Source organism: Elgaria multicarinata, chromosome 1, assembly GCF_023053635.1.
Source record: "Elgaria multicarinata webbii isolate HBS135686 ecotype San Diego chromosome 1, rElgMul1.1.pri, whole genome shotgun sequence".
In the NCBI taxonomy this organism is placed as follows: Eukaryota; Metazoa; Chordata; class Lepidosauria; order Squamata; family Anguidae; genus Elgaria; species Elgaria multicarinata.
Window position 1 is genome coordinate 162,386,899 of NC_086171.1, and position 16,363 is coordinate 162,403,261.

The window sequence follows — 16,363 nt, forward strand, 5'->3', positions numbered from 1 at the left end:
AGCTATAAGTAGCTTTGGAAGTGTCCCTACTACCAGAGAAGACCAACACTTCTCTAGAGGTGGATTTAATCTTAAATCCAAAGTTATCCATGGAGAGTTAAGGAATACATTGTTCAGAAATGTCAGGGGCAGTGCAAATGTCTCCAGTCAGAGCAACTATCATATTACATGAAAATGACAACAATAATCATTAGATAGTTTCTTCTTGTTAATTACAATACCCTTCATATTTGTAATGCACTGAATTCTGGTCTGAGTCAACTATTCCCACATAAAGTATGGAGAAGCAGAAACCAATAGGTTGCATCCAATGCTCCATGAATGAAAAGGAGAATTGCAGCCACTGAAAGGATCCTTCTGTGAACAGAAGCATCTTTCATTCATGAAGCGATTAAGTTAGATCCAACCCAATATAAATAGAGAATCATTCTATCTAAAATAATTACATCATATGACCAAAGGTGAAGTAAAATAGTTGCTGGTGACACTACCAGTGAAACAGAATCAGATGCAGTCACTTTAAGGCAGGGGTGATGCACTTGTGGTCCTCCAGATGTTTGGCAACAATTTTATCCATCCCTGAACATTGACCATGCCAGCTTGGTCTGATGGGAATTGGAGTCCAACAACATCTGCAGGGCCATAGGTTCCCAACCCCTGCTTAAGGGGGGGGGGGGAAATGATTTAAATAACCTTTGGGAAAATCAATATGTCCCAAGAAAAACCTCAAATGCAAAGACATTCCTTTGAAGCTTCTTATTCAGGAATTGTTTGATATGGTTATTGTTTTTAATAGCTCCAGTCACACAAGCATCTCCACCTTCTCAGTCTTCCTTATTATGGGGGGGGGGGGAATCTTCCTCTTTGCTCAAAGACATGATTCCCTTGAAGAATTTTCTTGTCTGAGAAACTAAAACAGCCAATGCAGAAATAGTTTAGGGTGAAGTCTTGGCAGCCCTTTTCCTATTCCCTTTTCTCCACAATAGCACAATATTCCTTGTATAAATGGCGCATATCAACAATGCTGCACATCAGCTGGGCTTGTCCTATTTTTGGTTGACATATTTTGAATTGATGGAATCCTATGACTCCATCATCCAACTACCTCCCTTTGACTAATCTGCTTTTTTCATTTCTCTCACCTCCGAGAGCTCACTACATTCACTTCTGTTTTCCAGACATCTTTTTGATGTCTGGTTGCAGGCTGCAGCACATGTTTAATAACATTCCTTTTGTTAAGAGTGCTCTTTTACATCTGATTCATCCTCCTGGGAACCCACAGGGGCTTATGGCTAGTATAGTTTTTATCTAGTTGATGTTTCTCTTCTCATGATCTGAGTCCCAAAGTGTTTCCTTGGATGCCACTAGTCAGACTCTTCCACAACAGTCCCTCAGATCCTTTATAAATATCCGCTCTCCTGCCTCCACCACCACAAACTGTTTATCTTACGAATTATTGGACCCAGTGACCAAGTGTTGTTCCTGAATGAATCAAACATGCTGCATACTGGATAATGTAGACAAGATTTTTCTGACCTTCGACTATTTTTGTTTGTTTGTTTAGTTAGGTTAAGAAAAAAAAGTTGAGGAATGCTGTTGTCTCAACAATGCACCTGTTTTTTGTACATTGATCGTGTAATTTAAAACTAAAAGAGATTGACTGTATTACTGTGTATAAAAAAGATGACTGATCTATGTAAATGTTATATGGATTTTAATTCTTGTTTGATTCTTGTACTCTTAACATCTCCTGATGTAGATGTAGCCGTCATGTTTACAAGATAAGCTTTGTTGCTGGAATTGATCAGGCCACTGGGGTGAACGAGGGGTGAACAAGAAGCTAGTCCTGACTTCTGGAGGGGTGACTGATGTTGAACTTCTTATCTAAATTCACTTTCTCTCAAAGTTCCAACTCAAGACTCGATTTGAACTCTGGCCCAAATCTTATACTAAGAACCAATCTCTGGCCTACCTGACTGTTGGATTATATGGCTCAAGGTATGGCAAAGCTCTGTTTTCTTTTTGCCATGCTCAGAATGTTTTGAATGGACCATACTCAGGATCTTAACATGGAAAGTAAATCTTTGGGTAGCATGACCACAGTTTTCACATTAGGCAGGTGTCTTGCTTTGCTTAGAATGCCCTGCATTCAGACTTCCCCTGTAGCTAGGGGACAAGATAGAAGGTGCAGAACTAAGAATAAGGATGCAAAAGGGGAGTTGATGACATGTGCTTTTGTTACTGATAGAGGAGGAGGCCCTGAGATCTTAATGATATAGGGTGGGATATAAATGTTTTAAATAAATTAAATAAATAAATAAAAAGCTATAATCCTGGCAGAAAGAATTTCCCACTGAAATATGCCTCCTCCACCACACATGTACCACCACCAAAGTATCATAGATGAAAACATGACCCAGGAATGTGGGCTCCCCCTGCCCACAGTCCTTGGCTAGAAGAAAGCAGAGTTGTGCTTATTAAAAGTATTGCTTACTGACACTCTAAGGGTCGATTCTCACACCCATCTCTGGAATGGTAGTTGTGCTGTTTTCCAGGCTGACGGCGATGCACATGGAGTCAGTTATATAGAGTCTGATCCACTTAGACCTCTGTATGCATTGACTTTTAGCATGCTGATCATAGGAGGATGCAAGAGGATGCTCAGAGTCACCACAAATTCTTTGTTAAACCCTCAGCCTTCATATGGCTACCCCATGGAATGAAATGAGTGGTCTGAAATGCAGTATGTATAGTGGAAGTGTTTGTGAGAATCCGTGACAGGGCTACTACATTCATCATGTGACCCAAGGGCCAGAGAGTGAATGCCAGGTCCAAAGAAAAGGGGAAGGAAATCTATGGCCCCTTTGTTGATTCTTCTGAGCCCTGTGGGACTAGGGAAGAATGGGTGAAGCGAAAGACTGTTGTTATTGTCAGCAAAGCTACATACTATCAGATGGAGAGTAATGTATCTGTGTCATGCCAGTCTGCCTCTTCTTCCATAAAGAGCAAAAACTATACTTAAGAAATACAATAATAAAATGATTATTTTATTCATGCACAGTGTGTTGAGCCGCCTTACTGTTGGTGCAGATTATGGGGAGAGATCTGCTCTCATTACAGCACAGGAAATGCAAACTCAGCTTGGGATGACAAGATGCAGCAGAGAATAGTACTCCTATACTTTTAACACCTGTATAGAAGAGGGAATTTTAGCAGGTGCAGTTGGATATCTCAAGGGCAATAATGGTATAAAAAAACCTGCATCTGCCAAAATTTCTTCTTTTACACATCTTTTAAGTACAGGAGATCTATTGCATTAGGTTATACAGCTCCAAGAGAGCAGGCAGAGCATATAGCAGCCTCCCCCAACCTGGTGCCCTCCAAATGTGTTGGACTATAACTCCCATCATTAGCCAGCCCATGATGGCTGGGGATGGTGGGAACTGTAGTCACAGGGTGGGCAGCTTGTGAGATATACTTCTTTTTTTACTAGAACCCTGATATTCAACCAGAGACTGTTGCAAAAGACATGGGCTTCGAATTCCAGAATCATGAGCCCAAGAATTCGTTTTGAGTTCCAGAATTGAATGGCGCTCACAGTTCTTCCACACAAAAATCCACTCCTGGTTATATCAAGTCTACCTCATTTCTGTAGCATAATTCAGAGCTGTTGTTGCTATTATTGTGAAACAATTGGTAGTCAGAAATCCTTCCCAGTCTGCTGCAAATCTTCCAGAGATCTACCAGAAGATCTAGAGCTGTGTTGTGCCTCTTGTAATCCAACATATCTGGATGGCAGCAGTTTGGGGAAGGCTAACATACACTAACTCTGAGGCAGAAGGTCCAGTTGTACAGAGAGAAGCTCATATTTACAGTAGTTGCCAAAATGTCAACTGAAAAGTATTTCAAAGCAAAACATTTGAGGTAAGCCAGTGGAATTGTATTAAAATTGGTGTCACCTCTCAGGGGCTTAGACACAGTTTGGCTCTAGATTTCACCTAAAACTAAACCTGAGGTAAAATAGGGTGTTCTGCATCAGGCAGAAGTCCTTAGAAATTTCAAGAAGCAACAACCATTTCCCCCCCTTAAAATTAGCAGAGTTATTGCAGGAATCTTGCATGTCCCAATTCACAATTATCTTTGTGTGCACATGCTTCAGAAGATGTCATTTTTCTCATCAGTGAAACCTATATTATCGAAAGTAGAAGAACAAGATCAAGTAATAACTGCTAGTGGTTCACTGGGTATTGGGACAGGTTGAATGGTGTGTTGGAAGACATCCAAAGAGTTTCATAGCTGTGTTATCTGAAGGAGAGCAAATTAGACTGTCTGGGTTTCCTTTGGCATTTTATTTTTTGAGCAAGCATCTTTTGAGGCAGCAATCGTCAAAGCTGTATTACAACCAGGTATTTATACTCCCAACTCTTACTGTGCATCCACAGAGTCCATAGAGCACATAGGATTAGGCATACATGCCCAAGAAGTGACAACTAGCCACTGATAACAAATCTCTCACCATCACCAGACTCCTCTACTGCAAGTATTATTTACTGCAACAGGAAAAAAAGGAAAAGCAGTTGCTTTTTGTTACGGCCCACAATAGCCACAAGTTTCAGTTTCGTTTAAACATTTATTATACTCGCCAACAGCTATTTTATTGTCAGATGCTTGCCTCCCATTATATACTGCAAAGTCTGAGTAATCCTCCGATCTGTTCATCTCTAGTTTACAAATGAGCAATATCCATTTTGTATACCTCCATTATACAGAAATAAAATGACCCCAAGGAGCATGTTTGATTTTTTTTTTCTACAAAAGAGACCCCCCACCCACTCTAAAATACAAATTTGTCCACAACCCAAGAAAAAGGCAGTCACCAAAATAGGCAGCTATTGGAATTTTGTTTTTAAGTATATGCTTTTCTTTAGATGAGCTAATGCCCTAGTTTTGCTGGAGAGTTTCTTTGACAAGGCAGAGGGATTGGGTAAACCAAAGAAGTCCTATGCACACTCCAAAACGACCCACTGCCAAGTCCCATTGTTCAACCATATCCCTCATCTGCCTTGGCAATTGGCAGGCCAGGTGGCATCATTCAGGGGTCATGACAAGCCAGCCCTCTTGCATTGTGGGAGATACAAATAGCGCTCGTGCACACGTGACATCTGAGACATTTGAAAGGCCTATATGAGGTATCTGCTAAAGTAAAGGGTTGTACCCTCCACCCAACAGCATAGGAAATTAAGGCATGTTTGCTGTGTTTCATACGTATGATGTGATGTCTCCAAAGACAGTTCTGTTATTAAAAGGACTGGGCAATCTGTGAATTCAAGGAGTCTAGCTTTACTAAAAACAAAATTAGACCAGGGTTAGGGTTAGGGTTAGGGTTAGGGTTCACATTTTCCATTTCTGCTTATCATGCAACTCTAAAATGCACAAGATCCCTTCCAGGAAAGAAACTAACAACTCCAGCCATTTGGTTAGAACTAGCAATTCCAAATAATGTTTGGCAAATAGTTGGTCTCATACTTTGAGAAGGCACTTACTTCAGATCCAAAGAATGTCTACACAAGGTTTAATCATTTGTATTGTACTATACACACACACACAGAGAGAGAGAGAGAGAGAGAGAGAGAATGAATTTGCTATGTAGTAAATAATCCCTTATACACATTCCCTTCTAGTTATTTCAGAATTCCCTGGAATCTATACTACATTTTCTCCATGTTGTTGAGAACAACCAGAGTCTTTCTCCTATCCTTTGGTGGCCCTGACAGATTTTTCAATGAGATCTGGTGCAAGTTAATACATTATTTGCATGGGGTTGAGGAAGGGCCATACACAATTCAGCTATTTTTTCCGCCTCTCCTTCCAATTGACAGTGCAAAAGGCATAGTGTGCCTGAAAAAAGCCACGTTTAACTTCCTTTGGCCCATCATTCAGAGTTACTGCCTTACAAAGTACACACAGTCGGCTTAACTTGGCGCAGACCATTTTGCAGGTGGGGCAGTGAGAGCATCTGAGTGACAGAGAGAGAGAGAGAAAGAGATTCGTGTAAAGTCACCCTGTCAGGCTGGGAGGTGATCTCCGGTTCCCAGCTTTAGCTACACCACCACGACAACAATCTGCAGCACATTTTCAAAAAGCCACCAGCGAAAGTAGTTCATGGTTGTCATCCCTCAGGGACAAGTACATCAGCCCACTGTCCAGGTACTGTAAGCACATCACTGTATGGTTGCCAGCATAATGATTCCTGCAAACCAGTCGTGGCTCTGATTTTCTCAGCTGTACCCAGATGCTCAGCCAGTTGGCCTCTGCAGGCATGCAGGTGCCACAGTGTTCTAGCCTTGGGTCAACGTGAGCCCTGGCAGGAGGCTGCTGTACATGATCCTATTGTCTTTCCTCTCAAGCAACACTCATTCACACACTGAGAAGGGGTGACTCCGTCCTTCTGCTAACAATACCTTGAAACAGTCACTACTCTCATTCATTGCCTTGATGAGAAAGTGTTTGGTTCACTAACACCAAGCCTGGATAGACTTTCTAGGCTGCTCCCTGGAAATAAGCTACAGTCAAGCTCTTAATCAACATGGACCCCACTTAATGTCATCTAGATTTCAAAATATTGCTTACACTAGGGGTGCAGAACGTCTTCAGGTCGGAGGGCCAAATTCCATTTCAGAGAAGCATTCCAATACTGGGCAGGATAAATATATATATATATATAATCAGCATATTTTAGTTGAAAGTTCCTACAGCCAGTAACGAAGCCTTAACCTTTTGGAATGCGGAAAAAAACTGCAGGAAAGTCGGGAAATAGCCAAATGATTAGTGGTTGGCCACAAGTCCTGGGGTTCTGCACCTCTGGCTTGTACCATTACAGTCCTTTATGCCCAATATCAAACTCAAAGCATTACTCCGAGTTTATGCCCAATGTCAAACCCCAAATATATCCACTATCAAGCCCCAAACCATTGCACCAAGACTTGAAAAGTAAACTGGGGGAATTAGACAGTCACTCAGATTGCGCACACACACATACACGTCAATGGCAAACTTACCAAAGCTATTCTCTTGTCTCATAATATGAATTTAAGAATTTTTTTCCTGTTTGTTAAGTGGAAAGCAAAGGAAGGTTAGGGGTTGCTGGTGCATTTAGACAGTGAGCCTGTTCAGATGACACGCTAAACATTATGTGAACCATGACTTAGCATGTTGTGTGAACCATTCCTAACCATGGTGGCTACATAACCACTAATCATTTGCTGAAAAAGAGTTCTTGGCCTAACCATGGCTTAGTATGTCATCTGAACAGGCCCAGCTTATAAGACTGCCATGCAACATATGGAGCAATACAGTACTGGAGTTTTGGCCACCAAGTCCTTCCCAATCACATTTATTGCAAGACCTGGCTCATGTGAGACCATTACTGGCTCTATAAGAGATTTGTCCCACAGTTTAGATTGCTTCTTAAACCACAGTATTCTTCTAATAACATCAATGGAAATGAAGATACACCTCCTGGTTAGACTCTGAGTCTCTTCAACATCACCACTATTCTCCCTCCCTTCCTACGAGTTTCCCTCCTTCTCTTGGCTCCCCATAGCATACAGCTGGAGATTATATTTATGAAAGATTTTCCTATACACAAAGCCTGTACTTCATTTCACAGCAGTCAATTCTTCTTTGCCATTTTACTTTGACAGTAAAAGTTTGTATGTTTCCCTGTTCCCCATACACAATCAGGGCACACACAAATCTTTGAAGTTCATCAGAGAAATCCAATGGGCTCCCAGCTTTTTGTCCATCCCTTGACTTCATCTTTGTTAATAAAGTTATCATATTGCAGGGGATAAGGGATGCCATGCTTCAGCTATCCTCCAGGCCACAAAGTAGTCAATGATTCTGAATTTGTTCCATCTACTCTGCTCTTCAGACAGGGTGTACAAACTGGTACACCAGCCGCTGGGAGATGTCTGGTTTCCTGATGATCCCTTTCTTATAATATTGCCGGATGGAGCGGCTCAGCTTGTCGTAGTTCATGGCAGGCCGGTTCTTCCGGATTCCCCACAAACGAGCCACCTGGGCAGAATCTTCAATCTTAAATATACCTAGAAAGTAAACACAAGAAATAACAAGACCAAATATGTATTTGCTTTAATCAAGATCTGCCTACTATCTACCCATAATCTTCCTCCAGGTACTATTACAATACCTTGAATCAAAAGAGTGATTAATTGAAAGGGCCGCTTGTTTAACAAATAAATAAAATAAATAAGCGGGGGGGGGGGGGAGCTTAAAAAGAACCATAAAGGTTCAAATGCTGCAAGGGTGCTTAGGGCAGTGACAGGCACAATAGGAACAGCACATATTGGAATCAGGAGCCACATCAGGCAGCAAAGGAGTTCAGAGATCCCATCCCACTGCTTGTATATGCCAGAATAGTGGAGCTATTACCCAACAAACAATTTTTTTAAAAATAAAATAAAATAATTTTTATTTTAATGTAACCAACAAGTGATCAGTCCCCTAACAATTGATGTCTAAGCAACTGTTATATAAAATTAATTAATACAATTTTAGGGGGAAATGATACAAAGAAAAAAAGAAAAGAAGAAAAAGGGAGGACAAAATAATAATAATAATAATAATAATAATAATAATAATAATAATAATAATAATTAAATAAACTAATTAATAAGTGTGCTGTATGATCTTCATTTGTTGTTATACTGTTCAAATGTTCAAAGCTGAAGCGGGCATATATTGTTGTAGGTCCAGTTGTGATGTAGGTTGAATAAATCTCCACCATATAGCATAAAAGTATAATGTTCCCAACAAACATTTGAGCAATGAAGCTCCTTCTTGCATAAACAGAACCTGGAGATGAAGGCTTATTCTCCAAACCAGAAAGATACTTTGCATTTCTAAGAAGGAATCAACAACACTCACCTTTCTCCTTGTTAAGCCAACGAATGAAGCGTCCGTAGTTATGGGGCTTCAGCAGAAGCTCTTTCAGAAACTGCCATAGGTGAATGGGTTGGCCTGAGCAAGATGAATCTACCTCATTGTCTGTCCAGTTCTCTTCACTCCCTATAGCAAAAGAGCACCAGACCAGGTTCATTATCAGATAACCCAGATTTCCATGGCCAGGAGAGGGGCATTTTAGCCCATCTCAGACTGATGCACAAGCTGCACTCATTGGTAGAGAAGATGGATCGGACTACTGCAATGCACTTTGCATAGGGTTAACCTTGAAAATTGTCCAGAAACCTCAGCTGGTGGGGAGAATATTGTAGCTTGGGGTTTTATCAGAACTGGCGTGAGACATTTTGCTGTCCAAGATGGAGCACAAGAGCACCCACCCAGGTCAAGGCCAACCAAGTTATTTTACCACCTCTGTTTGGCAGTAAAAATACAACAACATTAATTCAATCACTAATCATTTGCTGCCCTTCCATGGCATCCCAAATCAGCTGCCTGAGACAGAGACAGCCCTGTGATTCATACTGCCTGAGGTAGCTTCTTTGAGGTGGAGTAGAAATATTTTAATAAATATCCTTCTGATCTCTGAAAGACTGCAAGTGCACATTTTCCTCTCTTTGCCCAACTGCAATCAGACAAAATAATAAGTGCAGCTGAACATAACTCCTGCTACAACTACTCCACCTTGCAGTAGTAGCCATTTTTATCATAGTAGTAGTATTGGTAGTAGTAGCAGGATTCATTTGAATAATATCTAGGAAACACTACTTATTTTATGACAGCCTTCCCCAACTCGGCACCCTCTTGATGTGTTGGACTACAAGTCACATCATTCCCACCTACCAGTGCTAGAGGAATGGGAGTTGTAGTCCAACACAACTGGAGGGCGCCCTGTCAGGGAAGTCAGATTTATTGAAACACTTTCTATACATTCCAATAAAGTTCCAGTTTCCATTCTTCCCACAACTTTTTGGGAGAGCAGAGGTGGGGGTGCTTTGGTTATTGATGACAAGAGTAAGCTCACCACAGTAAAGCATCTCTCCAGGGGCAGTTTTCTCTTTCATCCAGGCAGCTGGAAGGCAAGCACAATTATTATTATTATTATTTATTTATTTTTATATATAGCACCATCAATGTACATGGTGCTGTACAGAGTAAAACAGTAAATAGCAAGACCCTGCCGCATAGGCTTACATTCTAATAAAATCATAATAAAACAATAAGGAGGGGAAGAGAAAGCAAACAGGCACAGGGTAGGGTAAACAGGCACTGGGTAGGGTAAAACTAACAGTATAAAGTCAGAACAAAATCAAGTTTTAAAAGCTTTAGGAAAAAGAAAAGTTTTTAGCTGAGCTTTAAAAGCTGCGGTTGAACTTGTAGTTCTCAAATGTTCTGGAAGAGCGTTCCAGGCATAAGGGGCAGCAGAAGAAAATGGACGATGGTCTAGCAGCCTCCGACAGACCCAGGTTTCCCACTTATAAAATGCATTCAAGAAATCTCCCTCATAGAACTGGAAGGAAGCAAAACCCCAATTCCTTGCTGAATGATAAGTCCATCTACCCTCCAACCTTTCCACCACAGATTGAGTTACAAAAGAACTGACTCAACCCAAAGACTTGCCATGCCATCAGGTTGAAAGTTGGCATAATGTCACCAAACACTGGCAGTAAGCCAAGGGAACAAGCAAATCCATCAGCACAAATTGTTTCTCTTTCTCTGTATTCTTGGTTCCCAGGAATATTTTAGAGGTGCCCAGGAAGGATAGGAGAATGGCAGCAGGGAGACTCTGCTGGCTGCTGCCCAGGGTGCAGATAGCTCTTCAGAAACCAGTCTTTTGGCCGTGCCATCAGTTTCCCAGCCCTGCCACTAGATACCTGACTTCCAAATGTCCAGGTGAGCATGCAAGACGTCACCACATGCTGGGGACCGCTGACGGAACTGCTCCTCAGACATGGCACACAGGTCCTTTCCAGACAGATCCTGAAATGATTTCCCAATCTGGGGCAACCGGTACTGGTGTTCTGTCCACAAGATCCACTTCTGGACATTTCCTGGACTCCAGTCTGCTGGGTCTATAAAAAAGAAACCAGGAGATATATTCCAGAAACAGTGTACAGTGCAGATGTTCCAGATACAGTGCCTCAATTATCATTCCTCTTCAAAGCAAATACTTTAAGGGAGCATTCCAAGTGATCAGCACTGGGGGAGGAGAACTCCCCCATCTTCTGGTTTCTCCTTATCAACCAAATTCATTATACATTGCTAGTGAGAACTCTTTTCCCAACTCCTTCTGATATAGCTTTTGATATCTGATTGGTTACAGCACCAGGTACTGGGTTGTAGCCAATTGTAGCCAATGTTAGCCCTACTTAAAGCAAACCCATTGAAATTAATGGGACTTAAGTCAGACTAATGGTGGATACAACTCACTATCTTTGATACTATGTTGTGACCCAAGTTACCAAAGTTCTTGGTATATAGCACTTAGAATCATAGAATAACTGAGTTGGAAGGGGCCTACAAGGGCCTCTGCCTCTAGATGGCATTGTTACATTGAACTTTATGAAGCATTGCCTAGAGGGGAAGTTTTTAATTACAAATCACATGGGCACTGTTGTCACCATCTAAAGGAGCCTGTAGTGAATATGGAAAGACCCAAGGAAAAAAAGCCTGGTAGGAATGTTTTTTTTCCTCCCTTAATGCTTTTTCCTTAATGTGCTACTGTTCTGCCTTGCCTTGATAGCACAAGAAAAGGAAGCAAATTGCTTAGGTGCTTGCTTAGACGTTCTGAGCTTAGGCATTCTGTGGGCTGAATACAAATAGTTTCAAAAGGAGTTGGGAACAGAAGCAATTCACTACTGACTAGAATAGTGCATGCAACAGTTAGTGGGCCCTTGATCAGCATTCTCCGATCTATTCCCCGAAACCTCTGTGGTACTCCTCAAATGACTATGAAGCTCCTCCATGGGGGCTTTTGTATATTGATTTTAGATTTGTGTTGGCATCATGTCTAGCTTATCATTCCACCAGCCCTGCTGACAGACCTGCCTCGTGAAGGCTCCTCTTCCTTCCATTGTTACCACCACCAGCAATTCCAGCAGGCTGTAACAAACGGAGATGAAAGGGGAAACCTACTGAAAACTAGTTCATTCCGCAAATCTGCAGAAAAACTAGTTCGTTCTTTTCCTCTTCCTTCCCCATCCCTTTTTCCTTGTGTGTTGTGTCTTTTTAGATTGTATGCCTATCGTAGCTATCTAAAGCCTTGAAGGAAATACTGTTTCCATCCTGAAGCACCCTCCCTTCAAGATAGCTGAGAGAGAGAGAGAGAGAGAGAGAGAGAGAGAGAGAGAGAGAGAGAGAGAGAGATCAACAGCAACTGGAGGTCCCCAGTTTGGGAAAGCCTGGTTTAAAGTCTTTGATGGCTTACCCAAATAGTTAATGTAAAAAAGCAATAAAGACTGATCTCTTCCGGCAGGCCTACCTAGTCAAATTTTAAGATGTCTGGCCGGCTGTTATTTTACTAATGTATTAGTTTTTATATGTTTTAATCAGTTTTATGTATTTTATAATGTTTTATATTTTATGTTGTTCCCCGTCTCGATCTGGAGGGAGAGGCAGGTAATAAATAAATAAACATTATTATTATTATTATTATTATTATTATTATTATTACTACTATTATTAATGAAAGCAAATTCTCTTTCTAAGTTTCATACTTTTCTATCCCCTTGTTTTAGCAACAAGGTGGCTCTCATAATGTCAGTCTTGTAGAGCAGCCTTCTACAATCTGGAACCCTCCAGATGTTCTGAACTACAACTTTCAGGATTCCCAACCATGTCAATATGTGTTTACAACAGGAGGTGGACACTGCACAGATCACAGGAGACACAGAATTGCTGGACCAGCCTAGCAGGGTCTTTCCCCTTGGCCCACGCATACAGAGATTTACAATGTGAAACTCCATTCCATTCTGCAGCCATGGAATCATTGTTGCCGAATGTAATCGGGAACTTCCCCCTTTTTAAAACATGAACATCAAAGGCTGGGTGTGTTTCTTCGACAAACATGCTAGCACTGGCTAATCCAAGTTTATTTTCTCTCTCAATTTTTCCCCCATTAAAGAAATGCCATGGCTGTATTTGGTTAAATTTGCTTAAATTACTCCAACATTAATTTTATAGGGGGGAGACAGGGCTGGAAAGCTCTTGCAGCCCAATTACTGACTCTTATTGTGGGATCTCTCCTCCAGCCCATGCTGAAAACTTCCTTTAAATCCTAAAATCTCAGCTTCGGCTATAAAAATGCAAAAAAAAAAAATCGCTCATGATGGCAGATAAATGTTTAATAGATGTAGTGTGACTTATTACAAGGACTAGGCAAAGCTCTGTACAGAGATTGCAAAATGATCAAGTCTGTCTGTGCTTTTTGTGCAGCTCCCATTCACTCAAATGGGACTTAAAATTTTGACCTCTCTAGCTTCCTGCCTCTACCACATTTAGCATTTCTTAGAAAGGCAACATACAAGTTTTATGCAACCATATATCATACCACAACAGATCCATTTACTGAAGCCTAACATCCCTTCTGCCGTTCTGCAAAAGTGAGGAAAACAGAAACTGCAGCCATGTGCAAGTCTGTCAATCAAGTGCAGTTCTGAAATTTTGCATCATGTGCAGGATTTGGGTTTTCTGGGCCAGATCTACACCTTGTGTCAAATCATTATGAATGTGTAATAAAAAGGATATAACACTATGAAAGAAGTATATTGAATGTGGATTGTGCCTCAACAGTTATCAGTGCACTTCAATGCTGCTATAAAGCAGTGGTGTCCATCTAGCCTGGTCTCAGAATATTTTAGACCACAATTCTTAGTCTTTAGATTAATTGTCTTTAGATTAATTGTGCCCAGTCTCTTGCTTCACCCACAGCATTCCGATGATCCCTGATCCCTGGGCCAAATGTCAAGACTAGGAACTACTGAAGTCAACAGTGGCTTGACCTTTCATCAGTTTTAATAGACTTTAAATGTTGATGGTAAATGTATGATTAAACACAGCAGGTACCACATAGGCCATTGTGTCAGCATACAACTCACTTCATACAACTCACTTGAAGACCTCTTTAAGCAAGATGGTAGGCAAGAGCTTATTCCATGCATTCTCACACTAACTCCAGTTTGGGCTAATGCCCTTTGTGACAACTCTATGGATTATACTGCATCGCCAGTGGACATGGTACTTTACACAGGCAACACAATGCTGAGCCAATGATAGATAGACTTATACTTGTCTACTGCCCATGAATTCCCATCAGTGCCTAGAAATTAGCTCAGCAGCCATATCCTCACCCTGCAATGTAAACATTTCCTTTTCGTGGGCTAAACTCTCCCAAATATGCCTCCCCAAGAATCAAAGTAAAGCACACTGGAGGTACTCACCTGCGGCAATGTTGAGGAGCTTACAAGCCGTTTCAATGTCCTTGAGCACTTCGCCCACCACCATACTCTGCACCTGCTCCAGGGAGTGCTCCTCCAGATGCAGGCTGGCTTGGTAGTCCATACCAGGCGTGAGGCTCAACCCTTGGCTGTCAATTATAGGGCACTGTTCAGGTTCTTTAGGCACTTCTGTCCTGCCCTCTTGGCTGTTGGGTGGTTGACTTTCGCCCAGACCTTTGGGGACCCAGTTGCTGTCGTCTGGATAGAGCATATCAAAGTACTGCAGGCAGAAGGTGGGCAGGGTTTGTTCGGGGGTGGCCGGGGGGCTAGGACTGTCAAGGGACCTCCAGCTCTGGCTGTCAGGATCTTGAGCAATGGGTAGCTTCTCCAGGCCGGAAAACAGCCCAGGATCCTGAAGGGCGACCTGGCTGTGCGGCAAAACAGTCAGGCCTTGGCTAGCACTGCCCATCACTCTGCACAGGTTTGTCTCCAGATCTGTCATCAAAGAAAGGGAGAAGGAAGGAAGGGGGGTGGAAACACATGCACCAGTCAGGAGGGATGGTTTGATAGTAATTTCTGCCCAGTGATCAGGCACAATGAAGGAAAGTTAAGCCTGTTAAAGGAAAAGAAACCACCAAAGAGTCACTCTGGCCAAAGAGACCTCGAGATGAAAATAGGTTAAATAGCTCTTCATGGGCCCAGGCAACTCTTCTCTTCTGGGTCATTGGGCAATAAGAGGGCAGGGGAAGGAATCCTGTCAGTAAGCGTGAGGGGACAATCGAATGCAGAAAAGAGAGAGAGAGATGCCCATGGTTAGGATCAGATGATAACTTTCTGAGAGGGAGAGCAAATCTCTCTGGTTTCCCAAGAAAAAGGAAGGACCAAAATCTTTAATCTTTCCCACCCATGTGGGGGGAAAGGGCATCTTTAACACAACGTAGACAGAAAATCAGAAATGGACTCAAAATATATTTGGGGCTGAATTTTGAACATCCAGTGCTGAAGATCTTTGTACAGATACATTTGGGGGAACTGCTTTCATTTTGGGGGAGGTGCAATAAATGTGCATGAATGTTCCTGTTCCTTGTGAGAAGTCTGCACATCGCCTCTCACAGCAGCACCTCTGTTGCTGGGCCAGTTCATTTTCTATGTTCTCAAACCACAGTGTGATCATTCACTGTGATCATTCACTGTTATTTTCTTTTTAGCAAATGTGACTATGTTAAATGTTATAGGTACCTCTTTGATATCATCTGTGATATAACTGCCAGAGAGAGTGCCTATTTTTCTTTTCCTTTTTAGGATTCAAAATGCATTCTTCGCAGGCTGTGCTGCTCATCTTACCCAAATGTAGGGCAACTCCTGCTTATGTGAATATTTACACATGTGAAATTGCCCAGTGACTAGAACTGTGGCTAAACTAACATTTTAAAACGTCAGTGGGTTGGAACACACAGTTGACAACCCTGCAAGCAAATGTTGGCTGCTCACATGGTTTACAGAGACCAGCACCCCTTGCTACCTTCGTCTGGCCAGCTACGGTTTTCCCAGTTTCCCAGAATATCAGTGGAAGTCAATAACAGAAGTGCCTTCAAACACATATGGTAGAAGTAATGTTTCCAGAAAAAAAAATCCCTTATCTATATTAGGCAAGATATCAAAACAGGGCCCTTTCAACGTTTAGGGCTGTATTTGAAAAGAAAACCATTTTAATAAGCATGAGCTTTAGACAACAACCAGCTTGCTTCATATTAGCATGTTGCATTGCCTTCTAAAATTAAAGGGACCGGGTGTGGGTGGAACAATTCCATATCTCAGAAGCTTGACTCATTGACTCCATAATGTTTGGTGAGATATCAAACCATCCCATTTCCCCCCTTTAAAATATCACCCAAGTAGTCCCACTCAAGCAAGAGAGTGGAGTGCATCTCCATGGAGTAAGTTCC

The 16,363-nt window shown here is 41.8% G+C and overlaps 1 protein-coding gene across 2 annotated transcripts; it reads right to left on the bottom strand.

Moving 5' to 3' along the window:
• Positions 1–7,916: 7,916 nt before the first annotated feature.
• Positions 7,917–14,991, bottom strand: SPDEF (SAM pointed domain containing ETS transcription factor). Of its 2 annotated transcripts, XM_063118926.1 has the most exons (5): positions 14,421–14,991; positions 10,857–11,054; positions 10,007–10,054; positions 8,950–9,090; positions 7,917–8,108 (listed from the first exon to the last, which is right to left on the bottom strand). In XM_063118926.1, exons 1-5 carry the CDS (start codon positions 14,917–14,919, stop codon positions 7,930–7,932), a joined length of 1,065 nt encoding a protein of 354 aa, XP_062974996.1. In that variant the 5' UTR covers positions 14,920–14,991; the 3' UTR covers positions 7,917–7,929. The 2 variants fall into 2 exon arrangements, with proteins under 2 accessions (XP_062974996.1, XP_062974997.1); XM_063118927.1 differs by lacking the exon at positions 10,007–10,054.
• Positions 14,992–16,363: the final 1,372 nt, after the last annotated feature.

Bases quoted from the DNA above. Each gene is read 5' to 3' on its own strand.
- SPDEF (XM_063118926.1), bottom strand. From the start codon at position 14,919: ATGACAGATCTGGAGACAAACCTGTGCAGAGTGATGGGCAGTGCTAGC. The intron at 11,055-14,420 runs GTGAGTACCTCC...TCTTTTTTATAG, and splicing joins GCTCCTCAACATTGCCGCAG to ACCCAGCAGACTGGAGTCCA. The intron at 8,109-8,949 runs GTGAGTGTTGTT...TTTACTTTCTAG, and splicing joins TTGGCTTAACAAGGAGAAAG to GTATATTTAAGATTGAAGAT.